The sequence below is a fragment of the Rattus norvegicus genome, chromosome 12 (assembly GCF_036323735.1).
Source record: "Rattus norvegicus strain BN/NHsdMcwi chromosome 12, GRCr8, whole genome shotgun sequence".
Lineage (NCBI taxonomy): Eukaryota > Metazoa > Chordata > Mammalia > Rodentia > Muridae > Rattus > Rattus norvegicus.
In genome coordinates, this window is record NC_086030.1 from 37223436 (window position 1) to 37240957 (window position 17522).

General features: G+C 54.9%; 1 protein-coding gene across 44 annotated transcripts in view; it reads left to right on the forward strand.

The window, feature by feature from the left end:
• The window catches only part of Ncor2 (nuclear receptor co-repressor 2), a 161877-nt gene that overhangs the window by 95700 nt on the left and 48655 nt on the right, over window positions 1-17522 (forward strand). For 41 of the 44 annotated variants that reach the window (XM_006249305.5, XM_006249320.5, XM_017598397.3 and 38 more), the window contains 5 exons: window positions 1326-1380; window positions 3207-3305; window positions 13457-13614; window positions 14627-14799; window positions 16688-16750. In XM_006249305.5, the coding sequence (XP_006249367.1) occupies window positions 1326-1380; window positions 3207-3305; window positions 13457-13614; window positions 14627-14799; window positions 16688-16750 (548 nt within the window). Of the gene's footprint in view, window positions 1-1325; window positions 1381-3206; window positions 3306-13407; window positions 13615-14626; window positions 14800-16687; window positions 16751-17522 lie in introns of those variants that run through there. The other 3 variants (NM_001108334.1, XM_063271500.1, XM_063271526.1) reach the window with 3 other exon arrangements.

Genomic DNA, 17522 nt, shown 5'->3' on the forward strand with positions numbered 1-17522 from the left:
ACCCTGTACATGCTCCCTTCAGGAGCGACATGAAGCGCCCAGGCTAGGCCAAACCCATTCATGTGTGCCTATCTCACAATGCCTCTGAGCCACGCGTTTTCATTTTTTTTCCTGTTTTAGTTCTGAGATGAGGTCTCACTAAATTGCCCTGCTTGGTTTGAAACTCACTGTACCCCAGGCTGCCTGTCCACCTGCCCCAGTCTCCTGAGTTGCTGGGTAACAGTTGTGCCATCAGACCCGGCTCTCCCAGATTCTGGTGAACTGTGGTGGGGAGAGGGACAGGTGCCCTGCAGTGTCTCAACTTTGATTTCTGGTAGCCTGGGGCCCATCACTGCCTGGGGAAGTCCTATAGAAGGGATGGTGGCAATGGTACCCTAGGCTTGCCTGCCATGGGGGAAGGCGGGGGGGCTGGCAGGGTAGCCACCGTCCTGCTGCTTTGCTACCTCTGCTTCCTTGGGAAGAGTTTAGAGGCTCTTCCGGATTCCCCAGTGTCTGGCGGGGAGAACGGGAGGGGCCTCTGGCCTGCTGCCCAGCCACCTGGAGGCCAGGCGGGGCAGCCCAACACCGGCTGCACACTGGTGGGAACTGGCCCTGGACTGCTGGCAGCCATTTCTTCTCCCTGGAGATACCAGGGTGGTGGCAATTCACTGGAGACAAGGGGGCAGGCTCAGTGACGCCACCCAGCACCCTGAGGGTGTAAGCAGAAGCAGGCCTTGACCCTACCCTACCCCCACAGCTGCCTGGCCCTGACATTTCAGCTGGCCGGCTTTCCCAGTAATGCTCAGGCTTCGCAGGAAGCCTGTGGCTCAGAGCCAGTTCCCGCCACCCCCTGCGGCTCCAGCCACTTTTGGCTTTTCCTGGGCATCCAAGGCTCTGTCCCAGCCTTATTGGAGGCCTTATTGCCTGGCTTGTGCAACCTCACCCAGGCAGGCTTGGCTTGGCGTGGGCTTGGGCCTAGCTGGGCCGAGCCAGGCCGAGTCAGGCCCAGCTTCTTAGACCCGGCTGGGAAGAGAGACAAAAGCAGATCTGGGGGGGTGGGGGACCCCACTGGCAAGCTGAATGCCGTGTCCTCATTTTTCCTGGAAGCCTGCAGCAAGACAAACAAATGTATTTTCAAAGGCATTACTGCCAGTGAGTCACTCCGAGGAACGCCCTGGACCCTGGTCCCTGCCCCGCAGCCCTTCCCACGCCCTGAAGATCTGCTAGTGGGGCGGTGCCCGCCCAGCCAGGCTGGGGTGGCAGGCACTGGGCACTCTCAGGTCTTGGCTGTCCTGTAGGGCCTCCCTCAGCCTCAGCCTGGCCTCAACGTCCTTCTCTTCTCCCAGGTTCATGCAGCATCCCAAGAACTTTGGCCTGATCGCCTCATTCCTGGAGAGAAAGGTGAGTGCCCATCCCTGGCTGGCAGTACGGGCACTAAGCCGGCTTGCCATCCATTCCTCAGGGCCTATGTCTGGGCTGGGTGGAGTGTCTGCCCCTCCTCTGTCTCTCTGGCCAGCTCCATCTTTTTTCCTGCCTCCGCCTCCTTCCTAAGAGGGAAAGCCAGGCAGGCCCCACCCGGGATGGGGAGGAGCCTCAGGCTTCAGGCCCAGGCCGCCCAGGAAAGATGTGGAGACTGGCATCACATAGCCACTTGCCCAGTACACTGGGTTGGGCGCCAGTTCTGAGAGTTTTGCCATGTTCCAACTGAGGCCTTGTGGCCAGGTATGGCCTGCATCCAGGTCTGTGTGTGGAGTAATCTCCTGGGTCCTTGTCACGGGTATTACGGGCTTTCTGACAACTGTAGATACCACTTCCGGCGTGTGGCTAACACGCCTATCATTCTGAGTAAACCTTCATGCAGAATTGATATTTGAACCCAACCTGTTCCCCAAACCAGAGCCTGGAGCACTTGCTCTGGTTCTGCTTCTTGTAGGTAAGGAGTCACATTGTCCCCAGAGGGCTACCGCTGGCTTTTACTCACACACCAGGCTAGCCTACAGTACACGAACAACCCTTAGTGGGCAGGTGGCAGCATTGGCTGTACGTGGGAGTTGGTTCTGTAGGCCCCGCACCTCAGCTACCTTGGCCGACCCTGGAGGGCCGCAGTTTGGATCTAGACCCTCAACAGTGGGATGTCCAGCCTGGCTGACCCCTGCCCTGAGTCTTAGGGATGTTGGGAGCTGGTGGGAGGTGGACCGTGGGATCTAGATAACCATTTTCATAGACAGTGATCATTCCTCACAACTGATATGGGCTGATATGTTCTGGGGAGACGGACCCTCTGGGATGTGGTACCTGAAGAACGAGTGTTGGGAACCAGCATTATAAATAGCCTACCTGTCTGGTGAGGCATCCTGATGGGTGTGGGTGACTCAGTAGTCCCTAAGTTTAAAGGCTGGCGCTCCACAGAGCCACAATAGCTCTGAGATTGGAGATTGAGTAAGGCTGTGGGGGAGGGAAGAGGAGGGGAATCTGAGGGAGAGAGGCACTCAGAGAGGATCTAGATGAGGCAGATCAGTGCTTCTAGGACACAGGTGGCTGCTAAGGCCATTTCTCATTCCTGAGCTGGCTGACACACAGGTCCTCTGGGTCATGGGTGTAGACGAGGGTTGCCTTGGGGGACCCTGTGGACATAGCGTTTGTCCATGGCACACTCCAAGAGTGGTCTGATTTGTACCACCCCACAGTCCTCGTGTTCCCTAGCTTGGCCCTAGGTCAAACATGATGGGCACGGACGTCTCAGACACAGATACCACGGTAGGCTCCAGTGAAGCTTCTTGTCCATTGTGCGTAAGTTCTGGGTTAGGCTGTTCAGGATCCTGGGTTTCCAGGAAGGAGCACAGAGCCATGTGTGGCAAAGGCTGGGTTGGCATTGCTCTGAGTACCCGTGGCTTTGTTCTCCGAGGGAGCTGAGCTGCTGTGATGTCATCACTGTTCCCTACAGTTCCAAGGACAGGGTCTGTGTTGATAGCCTGCGACTCTGCCGTCTCTCCACACTGGGCTCTGTCCTGTGTGTGTCACCTTCAGAGTAACCCACTTGACCGCACAGTCCGTTTCTACATGTCACAAGCGAGCCGCTTGGTATTCAGAGAGGTCAGGTACTTGTCCCAGGGCCACCCAGCTGGTCATCAGAGGAACAAGGATTTGAATCAGGCCTCTGGCTCCTGGCTCCTACTGTGCATTCTGTTACCCCATTCACTCCTCAGTGTCCTCTCTCTGCCCTGCAGACAGTAGCCGAGTGTGTCCTCTATTACTACCTGACCAAGAAGAATGAGAACTACAAGAGCTTGGTGAGGCGCAGCTATCGGCGCCGTGGCAAGAGTCAGGTAAGATGTGGCATGGACTGCTTGGCCTTGGGGACCGCCGCTCCTGCACTCGAGGGACCCTTGCCGGGTGGTCAGTGTCCTTGATGATTGGCGTCATACAGTTCTAACATTAGGGTTCCCTCTGTATCATCTGACCTGAAGAGGGTGTTGGCAGTGTACAGAGGTGGAACCTCTTCTGTCTTGGCTAGGGTGTCTCTGGCTCAGAGCTGGCCAGGCCATAGTCCTCACGGTTAGATGGCCACATTTCAGGGCTGGAGAGATGGTTCGGCACGTAAGAGCACAGACTGCTCTTACGGAGGACTCAAGTTTGATTCTCAGCACCTACACGGTGGCTCATAATCACCTGTAATTTCAGTTCTAGGGGATCCAGTGTCGTCCTCTGGTCTCCGTGGTATCAGGTACACGCACAGTACAGAGGTACACATGCAGAGAAGAACACCGATACACAAAAGTGGGGACATACGCAAAGTAAAGACAGCCCAGGACAATCTGGGGAGACCCACTGAACTCCCCCAATCTGCCCCTTCACTCATGGGTATTTGAGGGGAGAAATAGCCAATGGTCACCACATGTGTTTCATGCCTCGGTGTCTAGAGTGCCAGCCACTGGCAGCTTGCAGTTCTGCTCTCTACCTGCTGTGTAAATAAAGCTTTATTGGTACAGCCATTATTGCACAGCTTACAGCCTACAGCGTCACTGTAGCAAAAGCTGGCTGATCTGAAAGATGTTAGGTAAATTCAGGCAATGCACAGGACCCTGATGCACAAAAGCCAGGGATTCTGGGGGTGTGACTTTTGGGAGGCGGAGAGAGATTCACTGTTCATCGTCCTCTCTCAGATTGGCAAAGGTCAGGCCTCATTGTGAATTGGGCTGGACCATCATAAACAGGGACTGCTGTCCCATAAAACAGCCATTTTCTGGTCCACTTAAAGCGCAGATCGGCGGGGTTGGGGATTTAGCTCAGTGGTAGAACGCTTGCCTAGGAAGCGCAAGGCCCTGGGTTCGGTCCCCAGCTCCGAAAAAAAAGAACCCCCCCCCCCAAAAAAAAAGCGCAGATCGGGAGGTCAGTCTGCTAAGACAAGTGAAGCCCCCCAGTCAAAATGTCCGGCAAGCTGGTAAAGTGCCTGCAATGTGAGCGTGGGAACCTGAATCCAATCCCTAGATCCACACAAAAAGCTCGGCATAGTGGCACAAGCTCGTACTCCCAGTGGAAGAGAGGTGGAGACAGGATACTGTGGCTTCAGCCTGCCTACTGCACTCTGTAAACCCTACAGAGACTCGGTGTCCAAGTACAAGGCAGACAGCTCCTGAAGAACAACACCCGAGGCTGACCTCTGGCCCTCCGGACCCACGTGCACACAGATACAGATGCACACGCTTGCGGGCATGCTCAGTTGAACACCCAGGGCTCAGTGTGTGTCCACTCTTGCAGGATGGCTGGATTTGGTCTGTGGCTGTGGTTTTCTAGCTCATTTTCTGCGCCCACAGTGAGCTGGCTTGCTTGGTTCTGACCAATATGTGACTCCACAGTGTTGTGGCACAGAGCAGTGGGCACACTAGAGGTTTCGCTGAGGCATTCAGGAATTTTTCTAGGCTGAGGACAAAAGGTCAGTTGGACACCATTTGGAATGTTGGGAGGCATTGGGTTTACTGTGGAGACAGGGGGACCCGTGTGAATCTTTATACCTAGCCCTGTAGAGATAAGTGGAGGGGATGCTGTTGTCTGCCTGGGTGATGGTGATGGAGGCAGTGATGGTGATCATGATGATGATGGTGATGGTGATGATGGTGATGGTGGTGATGATGATGATGATGATGATGATGGTGGTGGTGGTGGTGGTGGTGGTGGTGGTGGTGGTGGTGGTGGTGGTGATGATATGGCGGCAATGATGGTTTTAGTAATAATACCAGCGATCGTGGTCTTTGGTGATGATGGTTGATAATGGTGGTGGTAATGATGTTGGTGATATTGGTGTTGGTTTGGTTTGGTTTGGTTTTCCATGAAAGGGTTTCTCGGTGTATTCCTTCCTGTCCTGGAACTCACTCTGTAGACCAGGATGGCCTTGAACCCAGTGCACTCAGCCTGATGGTGATGTTCGTGATGCCAGTGACTGTCTTAGTTACTTTTCTGTGGCTGTGATAAAATACCATTGCCAAAGCGACTTACAGAAGAACAAATTTACGTGGGCTTCCCGTTCTTCTCAAGAGTTGAGAGTCCATCCCGGTAGGGAGGCTTGGCAGCCAGTGGCAGGTGTGGAACAGGAGCAGAAAGTGAGTGCTCATGTTTAGAACCACAAAGGCCAAGCAGAGAGAACAAACGAGGGGTAGCGGGTAGTTCTTAAACTTCAGAGCTCACCCCTGGTGACAAACTTCCTCCAACAAGGCCACACCTCCAAAGCCTCACCAAACAGAACCACCAACTCAGGGCCAAGTGGGCATACCCTTCAGGTCTAGAGAACATCTCGCTTCAGCCACTGCTGGTTTTGGTAATGGTAATGGTGATGGTGACAGAGTAGCCGTGGTGAATGTGACACATTGTCGCAGTGCCATGTCTCGTGCATTTGAATGTGAAACAGCCTAAGAAAGAGAAGAGAGAAGTCCTTGGGGATTCCCTTTCTACTTAGAGACCTGGGGTCATAGCTAGCTAAAGGAACATCCACAGGGTCGGACTTGCTCCCTAGGCTGTGGGAGCTGAGGGAGTACAGTTGCTCTGCCGGGATCACTGGGTAACGGGCCTGCCTTTCTCTTTGCCCAGCTGCACTGCCTCTGGGCCTCATGGAGGGCTCTGCTTGCTGGGCCTCTCTGTACTGTAGGGATGGAGTGCCAGGTTCTGTGCTGTGGTGACATGTCCTGAGACAGGGCTGAGGGTGGCGAGCCACTCCCACTGGGGGTGTCCTTTGAGGCAGAGCAAGGCTCGGCCACACCTGGTGTGGTTTTGTCCCTTTGCTACTTCTGATGGCTCCTCTTTCCTGGAGGAGGCCTGCGTGCCTCCAGCAGCTGCTAGGGCTGCCTCTCTACCTGTTCTTTTGCTGTCTTGGTATCTCCCCTACACTGTTCCTCACCTCCTGCTCCGGGGTGGCCCCTGTTTGCAGATGTTGCGGTGCCTGTGGTCCTGGTGTGGTTCCTGTGGCTTCCGGCCACACTGTTGCTTAGGAAAGCCACAAGTGGCCGTTCCTTTCCTCAGCCCACCAGTGACACTCAGAAGGCTCCCCGAGAGATGTCTGTTTGGTGGATAGGACGTGCGCCCATCCGAGCACGTATTGAGTGCTTGCTGCATGCTGTGATTGGAGAACCATTATGGGGGGGTCCCTGTGTAACAGTTCAGAAAGCACTGAGAATTCTAGCAAGCCATCCCCACTCTCAGACTCAAGAGTTGCAGGGTAGACACCAGGTAGTACTTCCTGAGTGCTTCTCCTCAGACTCTGCCTCCTGCATGCCACCTTGGGGAAGCTATGCTTCCAGAACTGACTGCCTCCTTACCCACCCCAGAGACTGGGGCCTCCTCTGCTCTCAATTCGGCCTTGATGGTATTGAACCAAGAGAGGAGTGGAGGCAGAGAGGTGAACCTAGGAGCACCTTGGCATTTAGCGCCTAGCTGTCCCTGAATGCACTGGGATGGATGTCCGCGGAGATGTGGCCTCCCAGGTTTAGCCGTCTCTGGTTGCTAGCATCTCCAGCCCAAGACTCTGGTTCTTCAAAACCTGCTGTTCATGGAGTATCCCCAAGAACCTCAATCCTGGGGACCAGCACCCAAACAAGCAGGGGAAGGGGAACTTCAGACAGCCTCAGGGCCCTTTCTGGAGTGTCCCTAAGCAGGTTGAGATGGCCATAGACGTTCCCTTGGATGTGTCTACTATGCGTGACATGCCTGTGTCTCCACCTGCCCCTGAGGCATCTGAGCTGGCCTGGCCCTTGGTTAGCCAACTCTTCTCTCTCTGTCCTCTACCTGCCCTGTCAGAGTGCTTGTTCAAGTGGTCACATTTTTAAAACCGCAGAGGTTCTAAGCCCCTGATGAAAGTTTGTGGGTATCCGTGATGGCCACCAGTGTCCTGCCATCTCCCAGCCCACCCAGCCAAGAGAGAGTGAGACTTCCCCGACCTCAGCTGCCCACGGGTGAGGAGTGCAGTGGGCCATCTGGAGTGGTAGACTTACCTATTGCTTACCTATCAGAGCAGCTCCCGTTCTAGAAGCTTCTCTGGCCTCTGCCCAAGGTGAGGCAGGCTCAGGCATAGACTCTGAGGACGGTGACCTCCTGAACCTGTTCTTAGGGACAGGATCAGGACCATGTTCTGGCATTTTTCCCCAAGCTTCCCCATTGGCTAATGGTCCTGACTGGATATCTGTCTGATGACCACTCCTGGTCCCTAGCCCAGATCTCTCACCAAGGCTGTGGTGAAAGTACCATGCCACCTTCTAAGCCCAGAGCCATGACCGGTTGGCAGATGCTGTGGCCCTTCTGTGGTGGAGAGGGACCTGTGGCCGATCAGGCGTGTCTCTGAGGGTAGACTAGATCATTTTCTTGCAGACAGGACATGAACAGGAAAAGTCTGTCCTGGACTCCTGACCTCTGGACCAGCCCCCTTTGCTGAGGGGGAAGTCTTCATCGTCACTGATGTCAGCCCTCACATCCTGGCCCACAGTGTTCTGTCGGCTGCCCCCTGACCCTCTATCTCACTGCTCTTCCTGGCCTTGGTCATACAGGCTGTTCACACTGTCTGCTGCCATGTGTAGCTTCCGCCTGGCCTCTCTTCCTTTTTCTCTGTGTGGCCCTGTCTCTTCTTTGTTTCTGCTGTGTGTGTGTGTGTGTGTGTGTGTGTGTGTGTGTGTGTGTGTGTCTGTGTGTGTATGTGTGTGTGTCTGTCTGTCTGTCTGTCTGTCTGTCTGTCTGTCTGTCTGTGTGTGTGTATCTGTGTCTGTGTGTCTGTCTCCCTCTGTCCATCCATCTGTCTGTCCTTGTCTCCGTGACCCTATGTCACTTCCTCTTTTCCTGCCTCACCTCTTCACCCACCTTCGTTGTGTCTGTCTGTCCGTCTGCTTGCCTGCCTTCCTAGCTCTCTTTTCTCTGTGACCCCTTGTCACCTCCTCTTTGTCCCCATTTCACCTCTTTATCTACTTTCCCTCCCCCACCTTACCACTTTCCTCTGGTCGCTTGCCAAGGGACAGATGACCTTGTTCCCAGGCAGGGCCCAGATTGCCTGCCCAGGAGCAGTCTGACCAGGAGACCCAGGACAGCACCAGACAGACTTGGGCAGTGTATGGCTGTCACTCTTCCCTTGAGGACCAGCTAGCTGCCCCTTGCCTGTGAGGTCACCAGAGACCGATGGTTGGAGCCTGTGTGTCACGCTAAGCCACAGCACCCTGGCTAGACCATTTGGTTGTTGGTCATCAGCGAGGGTATGTGCTGTGTCTCAGGCCTTAGGAGAAAGCCTCCAGCCTAAGCCCTGAAGCTTCTTGGGTTCAGCCCATAGAGGACTGATTGCTTAGCTGATTTACTGGGGATGTTTTGTGCAAGCCAGACTTGTGCCAGTTTAGGCTCAGCTGAGCAGGTAGCCGTGGTTTGCTCTCTCCTCAGAGGCCCTCCTCCAAGTCCACAGTCTTGTTAGACATGCCTGTGAGACCCTACTCAGGGCTGGCAGCTGGGGAGCCCAGGAGGTGGGAGAGGCTGTACCCTATGGCTGGAAGAAGCTGGATCACTTCTATGGGAAATGAGAAAGGTTCAAGATGCTTGACTGGACCAAGACACAGCACAGGGGGCCCAGCTCCCCCAACCACCCAGACTGACCACATAGGAGGTGGGAAGTGTGGGTTCTGTTGGACATGGTCCATCACTCAGCTGGGACAGACATCACCCCGGTGCTCCTAAAAGCTACTTACTGCTTACTAGATCAGTGGCACTGGGAGCTGCCCACATTTGAATCAATTTCGATAATTCCGTTGTGAACGAGACAATTGAGGACCCTGGAGAGCCCCTTGGAGGTGGTGTGGAGGACTGCTAAAATCCTGGGGGCCGTGTGATCAGGGGCAGCTTTCAGGGCTCTGACCCCTTGAAGGAAGGAGCCAGCCAGGCAGAGATCACAGTGGGTGCAAAGGTCCCAGGAAGGGACCCTTTAGTTGCCTCTTTCTGAGGGCAGGAGGGAAGCAGGAATAAACTAACATGTGGAGGGAGGCCCAGCATGGATGTCCTGTGTGTTTAATTCTGGTGGCAGGGCAAGGTGTGTGTGTGTGTGTGTGTGTGTGTGTCAGTGTGTCAGTGACAGAGACAGAGACACCTTCCATATCATCATCAACCAAGAAAATGCACCACAAGCTGGTCTTTTGGGGGCATTTTCTCAATAGAGATTCCCTCCATCTAAATGACTCTAACTTATGTCAAGTTGACATAAAACTAGCCAGCACTCCCACTGAGTCCCGACTTGACGATTTAAAATGGAGCCTTGGGGATGGTGGTCAGCTCAGGTACAATGCTTGGCTAGTTTGTGCCAAAGCCTAGGGCTCTGTCCCAAGTTCTGTAGCAGGGTCTCCACAGCAGAGCAGCTCAGGAAAGCTCGAACATGAATGCGGGGAGCCACCATGGTGTGTATGAAGTGCTGCTGTTACCATGTAAATTCTTCCTCTTGCCAGGTCTGACCCAGGCCTCAGAGAGGTGCTAAAGCGCATGCCATGTCCTGTTCCTGCCCCACCATTCAAGCAGTGGGAGTGACTTCACAGTATAGGCTGGCTGGACCACGTCGGCCACAGCTAGACCTTAGAGGCGCCATATGACTCAGCCCCTGATGTCTGTTTAAAAGCTGCTCTCTGGCCTGATGTGGTGGCACAAACCTTTAGTCCCAGCACCCAGGTGGCAGCGGCAGGAAGATCTCTTTGGGTTCAAGGCCAGTCTGGAGCTCTGGGCTTAACCAGGACTACATAGTGAGACCCTCACAACAACAAAAGCCCTGCTCTCAAACCAGCAGCAAGGCATGCGTTTCTGTTAACATGGTGTGCCTGTGCTTTATGATTGGCTCTTGGTATTCCACACACTCTGGTGACTTCAGCACAGCTCTGTGGACGGCTGAGCCTGCAACCCTTGCTATGCGTGCGTCCCTGGGAGAAGTGGATGGGTACCCAGAGCAGGCGTGAAGGAGGCACCACCAGCTGTAGACTGTGGTCTTCCTCTGCTCTGACCCCCATCCCTGTTTTCCTCCACTCACCCGCCCTCTCCCCTTTTCCACATAGGAAGTTCTTGGGACTCACTTGTGGGGCGTTTGGTTTGTTGGTTCTTGTTAGTACAGTGTTTATTGAATGAATGACTGAGTGTATTAGTCAGGATGGCTCTGAACTGTCAGGTTCTCTTTCGTTTATTTAAGTTTGGGATGGAATCCAAGGGCTCCCCAATCCCTTCCCTTGATCTTGGCCGCCACACAGCCCTGAAGACCCAGTGCAGGGGCTGGGTCTTACCAGGCTTCCTCATCTGAAGGGTCTTGGTGACTCAAGGCCACACAGGGCTGCTTGTGCCTTTTGAAGGTTCAAACCTTGGCATTTTATTGCTGGGAAGAGACACCATGACCAAAGCAACTATTATAAGGGTCAGCGTTTAATTGGGGCTGGCTTACAGGCTCAGAGGTTCAGTCCATGGTCATCAAGGCAGGAAGTATGACAGCATCCAGGCAGACATGGTGCTCTAGATGGATCTGAGCCTTCTACATCTTGATCTGAAGGCAGCCAGGAAGAGGGTCAGGATCACCCTGGCCAGACTTAAGACCATATGAGACCTCAAAGACCCGTCTTCACAGTGATGCACTTCCCCTAACAAGGCCACACCTCCTAATAGTGCCACTTCCCATAAGCCATGCATATTTAAACCATCACAAAGGTTTTTACCTATGTTATCACTTAACACCTCAGTCCTGACTGTGTCAGCTTCATGTTCTGTAAGTTTGGTCTTTACACTTCCTGGGGTCTTGGTGCCCCCTGTAGACAAGAGTTTGTTTAGGGTAGGAATAGCAGTTCTGCTAACTTGGTGGAACCAAGAGTCCCTGAGGAGGTTATCTTTGGGGTTCCATTTGGCTGCAGGCTCTGCTAGGAAATGCTGTGTGACCTTAGATGGATTGCTTTACCTCTCTGTGTCTTGTTCTCATCTGTGGAACAATGTAACATCAGGGTTGTTGGGAGGAGCAAGAAGCTGGACGTGTGATGTGAGGACAGTTCCATCCCATGCGTGTTGTCAGCCGACACCTGTCCTTACTAGTGTCGTCCTCTGGAAGGAAAAACGGGTCCTAGCAGATCTGAACAGATACATGAACCTCCCCGAGGATCCTTTCAGGGTGTTCATAGTGCTGTGATCTGGGGGTGGGGGACATATGTGGTCACCTTGCCCATAACTGATGAATTGCCACTTGATTCTGGGGGAGCGTGGCATTCTGCCTCTCCTGCCTCCGCAAGCTGGGGCTGAGGTCTCCTCTAGCGTCCTTTCTACCATGGGATACAGAAACCCTGCCGGTTTCTCACTCTGGTCTGAGGACCTTAACAGCAGATTTGTCAGGGGCTAGGTAAACATGGGGAACCTTGGGATAGCCTAGCATCAGCCTATAGCCAAACTCCGCCTCCCATTTGCTTTTGTAAATAAAGCTTTATTGGCATGTGGTCATTCCCATTTGTGGCAGAGCCAAGCCAGGTGCCTTGGAACCTACAGGTTGTGCAGCCTGAAGTCCTTTAGATAAGACCTCGCCAGCCAGGCTTAAGGTCCTAGTCTGCAGTGCGCTGGAACAGCCTGGGAGTTCATTTTATTTTCATTTGGATGGTTTTGAGGCAGGATCTCACCCTGTAGCCCTGGCTAGCCCTTTGAATTTGTCACAGTCCTCCTGCCTCTCCCTCCCAGCTGTTGGGGTACGGGGTTACACATGTGTACCAACTTGTAACTACGCTGGGGCATTAAAAATATTGATGCTGCCTCCAGCCTGGGCTCACAGTGGCCTTGGCACGGTTGGGGTCTGGCAGCCTTTGGGTGTCAGGAAGCAGAGCTGCTCGTGAGGCTACAACAAGCTTGAAATCCCTAGGCATGGCTGGCCAGCGCTGTCGGCCAGACTTGCAGACTGGGATTTGCCAGCCTCAAGCGACTGGTCGTAGGGACCCAGTACCCGCTTCAGGTCTCTCAGGAGCCAGGAGGGGCCAAGCATATGGGTTCATTCAGGCCAAGGCAGCCTACCCTCTGCTGTCACCCCCATCCACAGAGGTGCAGCCCCGGGTGCAGAGACACCTTGTGGTTCATGCCGTGGGCAGCCAGACCTGAGTCCCCCACCCAGCCCTCTATGTGGAGGCGGGAAACACGACTTGAGTGGCTTGGCTACTGTGCCCCTGCGTGGGACAGCTGAAGCCAGATGTGCTGACAGCTGTGAAGCCTTCCGTCCCCTTGAGTTCTCACCCCCAGTTTTTATGGCTTGACTTGGGCACATGAAGAGGGAACACCGTTGAGCTGACAGGAAACTCCTTCAGTGCCAGGGCAAACGAGGCTTCGCCTCTGGGCTGTATGGAGGGTTAGAATCTGAAAGAAGGACTCAGGCTGGCCGACTGACATCTGGTACCCAGCTGAGGAGCCTGCAGCCATTCGTGGCTACTTGTGGGTGGGATGACTGCCCTGGCCCCTCATTAGAGAACATGGGATTCTTGGTAGTTGGAGAGAGTGACCCTGAGGACCCTGAGGACACAAAAGCATTGCTTTAAGAGCGCACTGTGACTACACAAGTCAGGCTTTTGCCGTATTACCAGTATGTCATGATGCCCCTGTCTGTCCCCAGTATTGCCTAATCCTATAAAAGACAAGGCCCTAAAGCGTTGTGCACCGATGTTTTTCTGCCAGGAAGGAACAAGGGAGGGAAAGGGCTGCCCCCCCTCCCACACACACCCTGTGTTGGTGTCGTCCCTGCCTGCATCCCACCTACTACCCGCCTCCCTGCCAGGGCTTTCTGCAGGTGCCCTTCCTCTGGGCTCAGTGGAGAAGGCAGGAATCAAACCCCTGTGCCCAAGTGCGGTGCTTTTTAATGCTCCACTCCGCCTCCGACCTCTCCCAGCTGGCTGGCTTCCCAGCTGCCCTGGCCTCTGTGTTCACCGACCCTCCCTTCCCCAGCTTCACCTGTCTCCCGTTTTCCCTCCTGCCTCTGCTCCCCGGGCTGTAGCAGCAGCAGCAGCAGCAACAGCAGCAGCAACAGCAGCAGCAGCAGCAGCAGATGGCACGGAGCAGCCAGGAGGAGAAGGAGGAGAAGGAGAAGGAGAAGGAAGCCGACAAGGAGGAGGAGAAGCAGGATGCGGAGAACGAGAAGGAAGAACTCAGCAAGTAAGGCCTTGCAGCTGCGCAGCTCACACCTGGGCCCTGGGGAGCAGAGCCTGGCGCCGGTTTGGAGCCCCAGCCAGTTCTCCCAGGCCTTTCCTCCCGGAAGCCTCAGCCCCCGCTCCCTGCATCCCCCACCCTCTCTGCACACCCCTCCTCCCCGCCCCCCAGAGACCTAGGAGACTGATTGCTCATTTGAGCCCTGCTCCGGGACTCATAAATCCAGACAGCCACTTTGGCACTCAGCCTTGCATCCCCTCCAAGGCCCCTGAGGTCCACAAGGGAGAGACAGCTGAAGGGCCCCCTCCGGGGGTGGGGTGGGGCAACATGGATGCAAGCATCTGGCAGCCCTCACCTCCATACTCACCCCCATCGGCACCTCCCAGCCAGTGGGAGAAGGTGGAGGGGCCGCAGGTGCTGTGGTGGGCCCTTGCACGGCAGAGCCTCCTCCTTCCCCGTCTCCTTCCCTGTCTCCACGGCTCCAGCCAGCATCTTTCAGGAAGATGAATGGGTGACAGAGGTGATAAATCTGCCCCAGTTGCTTCTGAGAAGCCCGGTCCCCAGGTCATGTGCACCCCCACGGCTCAGCTGGGCTGCGATTGCTGTCCTGTATACCCTAAGCAAATCGCTCTGTAGAGGTAGAGAATCAAGTCCCCTGTGGCTAGTGAGGGGGCTCATAGAGTCCCGAAGGCCCCTAGCCAGGCTTCCTGTTTGGTGTGTGGTGATGGTTGGTGCTGTCTGTGAGCATCACTTGAGGCTCCACTGGTGATGTGGAGTCGGGTGACTTCACAACTGCCCTTCCCACCCTCATCTGGAGGGGCTCCCGCTGCCCTTCAGGGCTGAGATACTGCTGCAGGGCCTGGCTGCCCATGGCACTGCCTACCCACAGCGCCCTTTTGGCCAGCAGCAGCTCTTTCCTCTCTCCAGCTCTGAGAGAGCGATCCAAAGGTCTCCCCCAGTTGTCCTGGGGGTGTCCAGCTCCAGCTGACCCATCCTGATGCCTCTTCCATGACGGCAGGGAGAAGACAGACGACACTTCTGGAGAGGACAACGATGAGAAAGAGGCTGTGGCCTCCAAAGGCCGCAAAACTGCCAACAGCCAAGGCCGCCGCAAAGGCCGGATCACACGCTCCATGGCCAACGAGGCCAACCATGAGGAGACGGCCACCCCGCAGCAAAGTTCAGAGCTAGGTGAGCAGGCTGGGGACTGGGAGGGAAGACAAGCGAACTGCCCTGGAACTGGATTTTTGGGTTTCCATAAAGTGTTTGGCTAACTGAGCTCATTGTGACCTGGAACTTTCTCTCTTTGCCTCGGCATCTGCATGTGGACAGAGAGAAAATATACACAAGAATATAAGAGATTCCAGAAGCTCTAACCAGGTTGGGGATTTAGCTCAGTGGTAGAGCGCTTGCTAGGCAAGGCCCTGGGTTCGGTCCCCAGCTCCGAAGGAAAAAAAAAAAAGAAAAGAAAAGAAAAAACAGAAGCCTCCAACCTGGGTGCAGGCGGAGCCTAGGACTGGGAAGAGACTGTGAAACCCACCCCTCCCCCACACAGCCCTCTTTGTTGAGTTAAATCAGAAGATGGGGCCCTGTGGACCCAGGGTGGTGATGAGCTGGAGAAAATAGGGTGTGCTGGGCTGCAGTTCCAGGGGCAGCCACCAGGGGCAGCAGTGCACACTCCTCCTGTGTCATCTTGGCTGTTTGGGTCTCTTCCTGGGTGGGTGGATGTGAGTGGGCCAGTTCTGTTTCTCTAGTGGGTCTGCAGTAGGCATTCACTCCTCTTGGGACTGGCTTGGGCTTCATGTATGAGCTGCTGGGGCCAGTGCAGCTTTCCTCAAGTTAGGATATAATTGGGATTCGAACTCACCCCACTGACCACAAATCCTGTGTGGCTTTTGTGGGAGTGTGGCAGCTGCCAGTTATGGTGGCAGTGTGCCAGAAGGCCTGTGAAGCGCACCTCATATGTGGGGCAGTCCTCTAAGCCCCGGCCTGGTGCTTGGACTAGACTTGGAAGATAGGAAATACACCCTGGGCTTTTCTCAGTGTTCCAGAATCTTCTACCCGTAGTGTGCAAAGCCTCCCATGGAGGTGTGTGTGGAAAGACAGGGGACTCTGAGATCCAGGAGACAGCCCGGGGTTTGCAACAGGAATGGACATAATTTTTATCCGTTTTCTTCCTGCCTTGAACTACTCGCTGGCCTCCCTGTCCCCTCCATTTGAATCTACCACATTGTGCCTGCCACAGTTCTCAACACTCCCCAGGCAGGGGCTCATAGCTGGGCCACTGCAGGCCACCCGCAGGGCACTTGGTGTATGGCGTGTCATCCCAACAAGGCTGCTTCCGCCCAACCTGTGCCTGGCTACGTCCCTTCTGAAGGGCCTTGTTGTCCTTGGACAAGCTAGGGAGAGTGAATAGTCACAGGCACAAGAGGAGGCCTAGCCATGGTGACATCATTCATGAGACGTGAGCAAATGCCGAGGGGCCATTTTGATGGTTGTGGTAGGAGACAGGCTGTGAGCATTGAGAACAGTGGTTCTCAGCCTTCCTAACGCCTCAGCCCTTTAATACAGTTCCTCATGTGAATCCCCTTCCCCAACCATAAAATTATTTCGTTGATACTTCATAACTAATTTTGTTACTGTTATCAATTGTAATACAAATATCTGATGTGCGGCTCCTACGGGGGTTGTGGGACCCACGGATTGAAAACCGCTGATCTAGAGGGTCACGTCTATGAAACGACCCGCTCTGCACTTGTGACCGTGTCCCCAGGTGGGCCACCCCGTCCTAGCGACGTGCAAGTAGAAACAGGTGTCCTGATCCAGTCCCTGGCCACTTCTTTCCTTGTCTGCGAATGTGCGAATGGAGAGATCAGATTCCTCCCAGCATCACAGGCTGTGGTGCTGCCCGTGAGAGCATTGCAGGGGCGGGGGAGGGGGCTGTGTACGGTGCCTGGCCCCTTAACGTGAGCATCAGGCACTGTGGTAGGGGGTGGCTGGGATTGGGCCTCTGCTAGCCCAGAGCAGAATGCAGGGAAAGCATCTGTGGAACTCCTCCCAATGCCCGTCGTCTTTGCAGCTTCCATGGAGATGAACGAGAGCTCTCGCTGGACTGAGGAAGAGATGGAGACAGCAAAGAAAGGTAAGGCGCCACCACGATGGTGTGCACTGGATTGCCAGTCTTGAAAAGCTGCCGGTGCATCTGGCAGGGAGCAGGGGCTCTTTAGAGCCTCGGTTGAACTTGCCAGAGACCGGGTCTCTTTCTCGAGCGGTGACCAGTACCTGAAGTCAGGATGGTGCAGGAGCCTGTGGTTTCAGTGCGCGAGTAGCTAGCTCAAGGTGGTTGATGGAGTCACAGTTCCCTGGCCATGAAGGCCAGCCACGGTGTCAGTGGCACCGGGGGCACTGTCTTCTCACCAGTTGTGCGGCTCTTAGGTGGGGTCTCAGAGGTCCCCACGCTGGGTGCAAGTTCGTGCTCTGCAAACGTTGGGAATTCACGCCTAGGTTTTGGTGGTGTGTTCCTCAGGCCTGGCGTAGTCATAATAACTGTCTACATCCCAAGGCCAAGACTGAGTTTTCAAAATCAGGGAGTCACTGGCTGTTGGTGACATGGCAGGCTGTGTTAGGCCATGTGCTAGGGTGCTCTGAGGTTCACATCTCACTGTCACACCTTGCTGGTCAGACAAGACCCCGTACCCCAGCACCTCTCTGAGCCCTGACCTTTGAGGGGACGCCTCCTGGGGCCCTGGTACCCTTGCCCTGGTGACATCATAACCTCTCCCTTGAAACCACAGTCATTATGCCCGAGCCCTCACTTTCCAGCTTATGATAGGTGACCTATCTCTGAGCCTCAGTTTACCCATCTCTAAGATGGGAGTGCCAGGATGGCTATAAGGAGTTGAAGCCAGGCATTA